Source organism: Berghia stephanieae, chromosome 5 (assembly GCF_034508935.2).
Source record: "Berghia stephanieae isolate SIO BIC M18660-M18661 chromosome 5, UCSD_Bste_1.3, whole genome shotgun sequence".
Classification (NCBI taxonomy): Eukaryota; Metazoa; Mollusca; class Gastropoda; order Nudibranchia; family Aeolidiidae; genus Berghia; species Berghia stephanieae.
The window spans coordinates 37,078,808-37,090,432 of NC_088364.1; the positions used below are offsets into that span (position 1 = coordinate 37,078,808).

General features: G+C 36.5%; 1 protein-coding gene across 1 annotated transcript; it reads left to right on the forward strand.

Annotated features, from left to right (window-relative positions):
- Positions 1 to 3,491: 3,491 nt before the first annotated feature.
- Positions 3,492 to 6,650, forward strand: LOC144972858 (uncharacterized). The gene is made up of 3 exons (XM_078914593.1): positions 3,492 to 3,822; positions 4,221 to 4,511; positions 5,496 to 6,650. The coding sequence occupies exons 1-3, from the start codon at positions 3,811 to 3,813 to the stop codon at positions 5,526 to 5,528; spliced, it is 336 nt and encodes a 111-aa protein (XP_078770719.1). The 5' UTR covers positions 3,492 to 3,810; the 3' UTR covers positions 5,529 to 6,650.
- Positions 6,651 to 11,625: the final 4,975 nt, after the last annotated feature.

Below are 11,625 nucleotides of genomic sequence, written 5' to 3' on the forward strand. Positions count from 1 at the left end.
ATATCATACTGGAGTAAAATCGGGTTTTCTCTTAACCAAAGGAAAACAATAATACTGTGTGTCCATAAAGTCCTTCCCTTATATTTATCATTCTAAACGATTTAAAGACATTTGTATCTCTTTTTCGACGTATTCTAAGGACAACTCATATATTTATGCTCATTAGACATCGACCCACATTTTACCACCAAAATTAGCAAAATGAACTTGAACTTGAAATACATCTCCCCCCTCTCCCCCTCTCCTTTTATTTCGGAATGTCAAAAGTGGGACACTAATACTTTTGTGTAATGTTACTACATGAAAGAAATTCGTCAAAGGTAGCTCAACAGCCCTTCCTTCATAGCCCAGTTTGGCAGACCATTACCATTACAGGACATAAAAAAGAAGACCCCCCCCCCCAGGTATTAAAAAATTGCTTAGATTCATAGTGTCAGATTTTACTCACGCTCCTGTCAACTAGTGGTATCCATGGGACTGATCGGGAGGAGAAGGGTAGAAAACAAGGCCTTTTAAGTTCACGTTAATTTTGGTATCTTTGGTGATGTAATGTGGGTCTATCGGTTATGGGCACAAATGGGTGGCTTTTTCCTAGAAGATGGCGAAAACCAGATGCAAATATCTATAACGGCTACAGAATGATAAGACTTAGAAATCAGGGAAAGACTTCATGGACACCCTGTATGTTTTTCGAATGCTTTTGACTCCGGATAGCGAAATTAGGTTTTATAAGCTTTATTACTTTTAGTAGTTTAAAACTAGAACCACTTGACAAGCCCCAAACGCATCACGTTCCCACTCTGCGGTGTTCCTCTTTCTTGGATCACGCACGCTCCATTCCCGTGGTTTCTTGTAAAGTGGATCCCAACCAAATTCTTACACGTCACGCGAGGTTGTCAAATCCCATTTAAAATGATTTTTATTATTGTTGTCATCTTCACCAACCTCTACCAGTACCATCACTACTACAATCATCATCATCATCATCATCATCATCATCATCATCATCATCATCATCATCATCATCATCATCATCATCATCATCATCATCATCACCGTCATCATCATCATCATCATCATCATCATCATCATCATCATCATCATCATCATCATCACCGTCATCATTATCATCATCATCATCATCATCATCATCATCATCATCACCTTCAGCATCATCATCATCATCATCATCATCATCATCATCATCATCATCATCATCGTATTTTATATAAATTAAACAAATGCTATAGCTATTAGATACAGACGGATACATATTCAATATTTAAAACGCTATCAACATAGGAATACATAAAAATCATTTTAAAAATTCAAGAAAAGGATATTATTAGGATGTTTACCCTGCCGCACGCACAACGACAAAACACATAATTCTACCTCCTCCTCCAAAATAGTTGCTAGCTAACACGTAATGATATAACGTTTACAATAATAATTTGTGGCGTCAGATTGTCAAGCATAAAATTGCACAAAAATTTGATTCTTTAAAAAAAAGTATCATTTAGATAAGTGTTTTTGAACATTCTTTTTGGATCAAAGTTGAAGAAATCGGAAGCGATCGAAGGGTATGATAAAATATTTCTTACACTCTGGCGGTTGGAATTCGAAATTTGTTACCAGTGATTGGGAACATGTCCGAAAAAAGTAAGAGTGTAAGGATATGGTTTCCTTTTCTTTGACATACCTATAGCAATAATTGTCAAATAGTCCCAATCCTCAATAATATTTTTTAACGTCTTATGGTAGGTCTAAGATTCTAAGACATTTTTGACAAGTTGAGCTATTTTCAGTCGGTCCATACATTATGACCTCAAAGTTTTTTTTCTGACAGTATACGTAAAAATACGTTTTGTCATTGGGCGATTTTTGTTAGTCTTAATGGTTTACAAATTGATAATGACAAGGAAGCTGTCGTTGGATTTTACCGGTGGTACCTATCATAACAAAGTGTCAAAGTTCATGGTCATGCCTTCGATTTGCATTGACTTTATTGTGAGTCAAACCGTCTCAAAACGGTATTATTTTCGGGATGAACCTGATATTAATTTAAAAGTGATTTTAATCTCAGAGTAAAATTTATTTCTTCAACTTTGACCTTTTACAAGAGGCGATGCATTTTAAAATTTATATCTCAATATGAAAAAATAAATTTAGAGAAAAATATTTTGTTATCTGACAGTTAACATTTGGTATAGCATTACAATTGAAGCAAAAAAATCTATTTCTATTGACCAATGTAAGAAATTGATCGACAAAGAGTTGAATTCATAAAGATGAGAATATAATTAATCTTTGTCATAGTCAAAAACAAATTAAATGTGATTCATTAAGATTCCTTCAATATCATGTCATTTATCATATCATATCAATATTATGGCTTTAAAATGGACAAGTGTTTCCTAACAGCCCTAAAACATAAGTAACAATACATTGTACATTACACATTGCATATTCTTTGAGATAAATGTAGTTAAAAGGGAGAAGCAGATAAAAGCATTAAAAAAAATAAAAAAAAAATAAATAAACTAAACTACAACCCCCCCCCCCCCCCCAAAAAAAAAAAACAAAAAAAAAACCCAAAAAACAAAACAAGAAAACAACGGCTTCAATTTCCGTGATTGTCCCACCCCTCCATGAGGAAAGTCGGTAGACAGCTGCATGGTCACGGTTGATTCGTTCTTCCGTCATGAAGCTCTTTCTTGAGATCAGTCGACTTGTCTTTGAGTTGTGGTCATGGAGGGGGTGCCTAGTAGTGCCGCGCTGAGGACCGGTTCTTGGGACCGGTCCCACGGTCCTTTAGATGAGAACCGGGGACCGGTCCCAAAGTGGAGAACCGTTGGCGGTCCTTACTTCTTATAACCTTTCAACGGTCCCAGCGATTTTCGCGCCATATTACTGCCCCAGCGATTCTTTGCCTCGGTCCTTTTGCCTATCTTCCACAAATCACCACCCATCCCACTTAATTAATCTCACCCACCCCCTTTGCTATACACTAAACGACACAGACGACCATCTCCCTCCACTCCGCAAACCGCCCTTTCGTGTGTGAGATGGCGAGAACAGGAGGCGCACGCCTTGGACGATTCCATTATACGGGGTAAATTTCAAATTTACTACACCATAATGATCGCAATGACAATGATCTATGATGAAGGCATGACCCCTCTTCTCTAATGGGTTATTGTTTGAAATGAATGTGACTGCTAAAGATGTGTATGTGTGTGTGTGTGTGTGTGTGTTTGTGTGTGTGTGTTTCGAACCTAGCAAGTCCGATTTTTTGTCTTCTTTTGTCTATCTCTTGACACCAGTCCTTTCTATCGCATTGTTGTCATTTAAAATAATATAATAATATTAAAATTTCGTTTGGTATTTTAACTAATCAAATAATATGAGTTTCACATATTATATCTTCTTTCCAAAATAACAGTTATAACGTTTGTATTTTTAAAAAGGCCAATAGAATATTTCGCGGGTCTAGAGGCATATTATTGTAACTGCAATTTCCTAGAAAATGAGATTATTGTCAGTCTTGAACAATCTTGGTACAGTTTTGTCATAAAATTATTGTAACTGCAAAAATGCATCAGGATTCGCCAATATGTTTAATGCTAAATTATTGCAACAACTGATAATTCATTTCATTGGGAGGGAAATTGATGTAAGTGTGAATGATTGCGAAGCAAATTATTGCAACTGACCAAAGCTATCCCAGAATTCCGCATTTTCATCTCACAACAAATGAAAACAAAATGGCTGCGCCCATAAAAAAGCTGTCGGCTCGAGAGGCTTTGGATGCTATTTTGGGTAAGTTTTTATATTATTCTGATAATTTATTTTCAAATTAGAGTTTTTTCCAATTGTATAAACCAAAAGAAGCATAATTGATGACATAAATTTGTTAAATATTATATTTTAGCTACGAAATGAGTGCACTCGCTGCACTTGACTTTGACATTGACTTTCACTTTCCATCCTACTGTTTACTTACTTATATTTACTATAGATAGATAGTACATACTAGTAACTTTCAAGATGTAATAAGATAAGGCAAAGAATCTTAGCCTTGTCTGATGTGTGAAAGAAATTTGATGGAATTAGTATTGAATGTTTGGTAACCAACCTACCAATGACACAACGATGTAGACCTTGTTTTCTATACCAATCTGACTAACTTTCCTGATTGTTCTGTTTTCATTTTTCAGAGTCCAGTGATGAAGATGAGAATTTCCCCAGTTCTTTTTCGGACTCTGATGATTTGTATGAACCGTCTCTATCAGATGATTCAGACTAGTCTATGGATACACTATCACCTCACACAGTGCAGGAAACATACACACCTGCTCCTGTCACTGAGCCCTCTCCTGAGGTCAACCCAGCACAATCACCTGCTTTGCTTGGGGAGACTATCCATTCGTTGTCTCCACCGCCTTGTCCCGATAAGGATCAAAGCTCGCCTGGAACTGGAACTATCTCCATGGAATGTGAAGATACAGGTAATTATGATAAGTTTGTTACTTTTCTTTTCATAACTTGAAAGGGTTCCCATTAGTTGTCCTCAGGTTTTATCTTGTGATTTGAAAGTTACCATGTTAGCTGAATGACAGCAACAATACTGAACATAGGAAATGTAAGTTTACAGTCCACTCCGGTTAATCGCAACACCTTGGGATCCACGAAAATGTTGCGATTAACCGAAGTTGCAATTAACAGAAGATGAGTTTCCAATCCCCTGTTGCAACATTTTACACATATATGGTTATCTCGTACTAGTTGTAAACAGTGTCCACAGACTGAGCAATATGATTGAAATAAAAACCATACAGCAGTCCTGTATAGATTTTGTCAAGCAAAAGCAGCTTTGATGCAAGTTGCCATCTTTTATTCTGAATTGATTCACTTTCACTCTTTTGTTCTCAAATTTGTAAGACTCAAAGAGATTAGCCCTGGTGAGAGCCAATAAGCTTTCACCAAACTCGTTGGTCACAATGCACAGATGTCAATCCCATAACAAAGGATATCGCTCAGTCTCTCTTTACAACTGTCATTGTCTACCTTTTGTCAAAACTATGCACAGCCCCCTCACCTCCTATTTAATGGTGACAGATGACATTTCAAACCCATGTTGTAAAGCCCCGCCCTCTTTTATCTCCTATAGAGTGGTGACAAACTACTGTAGCATTAAATCCTGCTTACTCTCAATTATTCAACATGTCACGATTTCTTCCACGATGAAATCATGATATTTTGTTTGATTGATTTCTTGAATTTACCACTTTTTGAGGGCAAAAATTTGTTGCGATTAACCGAAGTTTGTTGCAATTAACCAGTGACTTCTATATAGAATTAATTCTGTTTCTTGGGAAATGTTGCGATTAACCGAAAATTGCGATTAAACCAAGTTGCAATTATCCAGAGTGGACTGTATCTTCATTGTCTGAGTAATATAATTGTTCCCCAATGTTTTTTTTCTATTTCAGACTTACCATCAACTGACATGCCTGAAACAGTGAATCAGCAACAGAATCCACCAGAATTGGAAAATGAATTTATATCATTTTTTCCTCTGTATGTTTGATAATAATATGTACAAAATGTTTTTTTCCCTGGTTGCGTTTATGTTCATGCCGTGTTAAGCGCAAAGAGCCCATATTGTTGGGAGAATGCGCTCTAAAGTGTCCTCATTAATATTCTAATTATTAATACATATTTCAGAATTGCTTGCATTTCTTATTTTGTAGATATATTTTACTACATCATAACTCATCTTTGCGAATAGTAAATACAAATGTTCATAATATTATGTCCACCGAAGTAATCAGACTCGGGACCTCAGAAAAAGACTTCCATGCATTGCACCCTTTCCAATTACCTTCACCTTAGTCTTTTTGACACGTTTTTTGTTATTGTTTTAATAGTACTCAATGCTAATTTTAATAAGATTCTTTTAAATGTCAAAAGTTTTAACTGTTTCACGGCTAGGTAAGCTTTCGACCGAACCGACATTCAACTTATTTTTGTCGATTTATAACCGACTTTTGCAGTTTTCATCCAGAGATTTAGTCCCTGTGATGCGCGCTCGATCACTCGAAGCTTATCACAGGGACCAATCTCTAGATGAAAACTGTAGAGGATCGAATGGTGTTTGACGTAAATACAGCCTAGCCGCGAAAGGGTTAGGCCTCTGAGTTGAAAGCGACTTACATGGTTTGCCAGTCTTACCTTCAATGTACATTTCATTGAAATAATCTGACATTATTTTTTTTTATCCAGAACTGAATAAATTTATTATAAATTATAATTGAACTTACTTGTTATCATTTTTTTTGGCTTGTTTGATGTTGTGTGACACTTAGTTGGGTAATGACAAATTATTGTAAGTGGTAGGTTCATAACATCCCACTATGACATGTTGAGAGGCAAATTATTGTAAGTGATTATAATCATGATAAAAGCTATACTTGTTGCATAATCATGTTAGTCATGGTTTTAAATCATTTTTAGTCCTCTCATTTATCAATTTGATGGGCAATCTATTGCCACCCTTTCATCTCTGATTTTACAAGAATAGCTAAACATTCAAAGTTAATTTTCTCAAAACAGGAAGTTTGCAGTTACAATAATATGCCTCTAGACCCGCGATTTGGGGGCCCCGATAGCTCAGTTGATAGAGCAATCTTTATACGCAAAGGGCAGAGATCGATCCGGGTGCAGTCGAGCTTTTTTTTCTGAACTTCCTGCCTACTCAGCAGTGAATGGGTAGCTGGGTTTGTTAGATCTGTCGAAAAGTACTTTGGGATAGACAAGCGTCCTATCCAAAGGTAGAAATATTAAAAAAAAAATTAAAATCAAAAAATAAATTGAGCTTTTATATAGCGCAATATCCTCTAAATGTGCTCAAAGCGCTTTACAATGGGTCCCTGATAATAGCAACACGTAACATGTAGAAGGAGACATGACACCTGTTAGGCGGTGTTATAATTTTTTCCGACAGAGACAACACTGTTGACTACCAGGTACTCATTTTACACCTGATTACGGTGATAGGATGTGAGTAAAGAGTCTTTTAAGGACTCAACTAGGCGCAGAGCGAGGCTCGAACCCAGGACATTCCGATCCGAAAGCGAGTGTCATAACACAAGACCACATAGCCTCATAAAAATAGAAAAAAGGAATGGAGACGAAAAAAAAAAACACAAAACAAATCAAAACAAACTCTTCCCGTAGTTTTGGTCCATCATGCCACAGACACAAAATATTAACAATCCCTTTTCCATAACACTAACATTGACCTGACCCGCTCCATCAATCTTAGCAGACATAGACACACACACACACACACACACGTATGCTTAATGGATAGTGTTATAGCACTATTTTCATGTTTTGAGGTAATAAGCCTTCTGCGCTCTCACTTTCACTTTGCGGTACTACAGCCACATACTGCAGGCACGTTCCCATCGTTCGACGGTCCCAATGTCGAAAAAGAACCGGTTCTTTGACGGTCCCAAGTCCCAACGAGCCTTGTGAATGGCCAATGTCGAAAAAGAACCGGTTCTTGGAACCGGTCCTTGCGGTTTTCATTTCCCAGGGACCGTAGAATCGGTGGTCCTAAACATGCTTGGGACCGCTCCGCACTAGTGCCTAGGGTCCCTTTCCTGTTTATATTTGTGAGGTGATATAAAAAATAGATCAAAATGTTAAATATTGTTCTTTTCATAATCATGTACTCTGTTACATAAGCATTTAAAAGAAATAGTACGATCAACATAAATGAATAAATTAAAGATATGAACATTTATGTAGTGCATTTCCATCGAACAAAGTCATGCTCTATGCGCCTCATAATGTTTCATTTATTCCCCCAGTAGGCCATTTTCATGTTAAACGACATCATTTTACTATAATGTAATATATTTAGATGTCGTTTCTAGACCCATTTTGTTTTATGGCCCTCGTTCTGTTCTATACGGTATTATTATCACCAACGCGTTTTGAATAAAATATGTTTATATACATTCTTTTAAGATAAAGATCTGGAGTATTATAGGATTTTAAAAAAAAACGTTTATTTATACCCCTGTTTGTCTTACTGAAGACCCGATTTTACTAAATCTTTAGAGTCATAAAATTTTGGATTACGACTGTTATTTCTAGCTTTAAAATAGAAGCCGTTTAAAAATTCTAAATCGCCAGATGTGTAGTATCAATTTATTTTATTGACCACTCTTCATTGCAAGAGAAATAAATAATAAATTCTACAATAGAGTTAATACATACAGAGTGAATATCATTGACTTCATTGTTAATGATATATTAGGTAACACACCCTTACCATCATTATGTATATAGTATTTTGTTTTGGATTTGTAAATAATATAACAGTTAATTGATGCTAATCATCTCTAGGGGGTGCCGATAACTCAGTTAATAGAGCACTCGCTTCACAGTAAAAGGGACCTAGGTCGATATCAGATGAAGTCGAGAGATTTTTTTCCTGACCCCCTGTCCACCCAGCAATGATTGTGCAGCTGGGTCTGTTAGACCTGTCGGAAAGTACTTTGCCATAGACTAGCGTACTGTCCAAAGCAAAATACTATTTTCTGTTTCATGCTATAGAAAACGAGAAAAACTCCGACTTCATGGGCCTAACTATTCTGAAGGACTAACAACAAAAATCTTTATGGATATTTATGAAAACACGCATAGATGGAATTTAAAACAACGCTATATGTTTAGAGTTTAAGCCGAAAAAAAAAACCCAAACCGCTAGTAATCAGCTGTGCCTGACATAACAAATTTTAAGCCCTCAATGTTGAAGTCTTTCTTATGCTTTGGCATCGAAATGAAGTCTAAAACAATGCCACCTCCTCTTCAAATAATGGGAAATAATATGATACTCATGAAATTTTTAATTCAACTGATTCTAATTAATATATTGATGCTATCCTTTTAAGTAAAATACTCACAACATCCGCCAGCCAAATTTGACATACCAACGCACAAAACTGTGTGAACCTTTTAACATTTGTTGTCTAATTGATATGATTTAGTGAGAACTTATCACTAACAGGCTGTCATAAAACAACGAAGAGCTGGGTGGCGTCAACTTCGCTCCATCTATAGATAGAATGAAGATGACGTCACTCAGGTCTTTGTTATTGAGTAATTCTCACTAAAATGTATTAAACAGACTATGAACGAGCAAGATTCCACATAGTTCTTTGTGTTGGTCCGTTATATTTCCGGATGGCAATGTTGTGAGTTTCTTAGCCAAGCGCACACTATCTATAAAGCCAATGAAGAAAAACGGTTAACAGAATGAATTTCACAGGGCTCACATTGACTATACCCGTCACTTTGTACTCTAAATGGATTTTTTAATAATTGACGTCATCGACAAGGACGCTTTCGTTGAATTTTCCCGATGATACCCCTTATAACAAAGTGTCAAAGGTCATGGTCATGCCTACGAGTTTGCATTGACCTTATTGTGTGACCAATCGTCTCCAAATGAAATTTATGTCAGGGGTGATCCTGGTATTTAAAATTGAATTTTAAGCTCATTAAAAAAACACAACAAACTTCGATGTGCATATTAATGATTGTACAACTAAAGCTTGTTGGGAATCATATACAGGAGTTTTAATTATTTGGATAATAGCATTTTTCTTTCGTTATTTAAAACTATTATAAGACCTGTTCTTGGGTACGGGAACAATGATTGGAGCCCAATATATCTTGAAAATATTCAAAGACGAGCAACAAAATTGCTTCCCGGGCTTGAGAACATGTCATACGACGAACGTTTAGCATTCCTCGATCTACCTAGTCTCAAATACAGAAGAATTAGGGAAGACTTAATTCAGCTCTACAAGATAATAAATAATATAAATGATATAAATCCATCAATTTTGTTTACATTTTCCAAGATTACGTATGCCAGAGGCGACAAATATAATATATATATATATATATATATATATATATTACCAACTTATTATCGATATCATTACTTCCTGGATAGTGTATTTGATGGTTAAATAAACATTTATCTCAAGCGTAGATAGTCACAACTTAACATTCTCATAAAGTAGTCCTTCAGAGCCATTCGACCCATGGATTTAGACTTTAACACGGTTTATACAGCCTGAAACTGACAATAGATAGGTTGGAATACTATCGCAAAGTACTTTCCGCCAGATCAAACAGACCCAACTACTTATCACTGCTGGGTGGACAGGGAGGTAAGAAAAAAATCTCGACTTCAGCGGAGATATAGCTCAGTTCTTCTGCGTGTGAAGGGAGTGCTCTAACAACTGAGCTATCGGGACCCCAGTTTTCACAAATTGATACCAATCGAGAATTACTGAACTCGGTGTCGAATATTTGATACAGCTCTTATGTAAATACATGGTAAGGTATGCTGCGAATGATTTTGGTACACGAGGGCTTACATTTCCCTAATGAGACTATTTGTAGTCAAAACAACGGTCTTCTAGAATACTTTGGAGTGCTTAACCTTTTTCTGACGGGGTGAGGATTCACTCTAAGCTGGCATCAAATCTTATCATTTCCAACGACAGAGACACACGTCAGGTTTTCTTTTGAGAATAAAATAGTCACTTGTTGATAATAGGTTTACTCTGTATCCCGGGGGTCCCGATAGCTCAGTTGGTAAACTAGAGCTTTTGTATTGCGCAATATCCACTAAACGAGCTCAAAGCGCTTTGCAAATGGTTCCTAGCCAACGGCAATACTTAACATTTAGGACAACCCTTGAAGCCTGTAAGGCGGTATTTCATTTTTTTCCCCGACGGAGACATTACTGATAACGGCCAATTACTCATTTTACACCTGAGTACAGCGAGAGAATGTGAATAAAGAGTCTTCTCCAATGACTTAACTATGCGCCTCTCCGATTTGAAGCTGGATCTATTAGATCTGGCGGAAAGGACTTCGCGATAGACTAGCGTCCTATCCAAAGAATAGCAATCAAGTGCTATTGTTGGTTTCGCGTTATATAAACCGAGGTAAAATCCGACTCCATGGACCTAATGGCTCTAAAGCACTACTTGTAAAAAGCTGTAACTGTAACCTGTTCAACGCTAGGATAGGTAGAGATATAAAATAAGGCCAGTTTCACCGTACAAAGGTTAAGATTACATTTATTCATCATCAGTTCTTCGATGGGATGATTGAGTGGTTTGGCAGTGAATCCCATTCTCTGATCGTTATCTGCCACATATTGTTGGAATATCCTTCCGAATGGTGGGGTTTATTGGGTGTGGATATTTTATGATATCGTCTTTCTTTTTACGTATAACCGTTCCATCTTACTTTGAAGTGTTGTGCAATAGTGATCATGATTGATGTTTTGTCAACTTTGACCGATTCCTATAGAAGTGTTTTTCTTCGCTCTTTTCAAGTCTCAGCAATTTTAACACAGTTTACTTACGACCATCTTACAGTTTCTATCAAAATATAATTTTTAATTTTGTTTGTAATACCACTAAGTAAATAGCATCAGGAGGAGCTAGAAATATCTCAAAGATGGTCTTCTGAGCTGAGTTTGTCCAATATAACAACTATTATTGCTACAACAACAAA

Excerpts from the sequence above, each read along its gene's own strand:
- LOC144972858 (XM_078914593.1), top strand. Across the intron at positions 4,512-5,495 it reads CATGGAATGTGAAGATACAG|ACTTACCATCAACTGACATG; the intron begins GTAATTATGATA and ends TTTCTATTTCAG.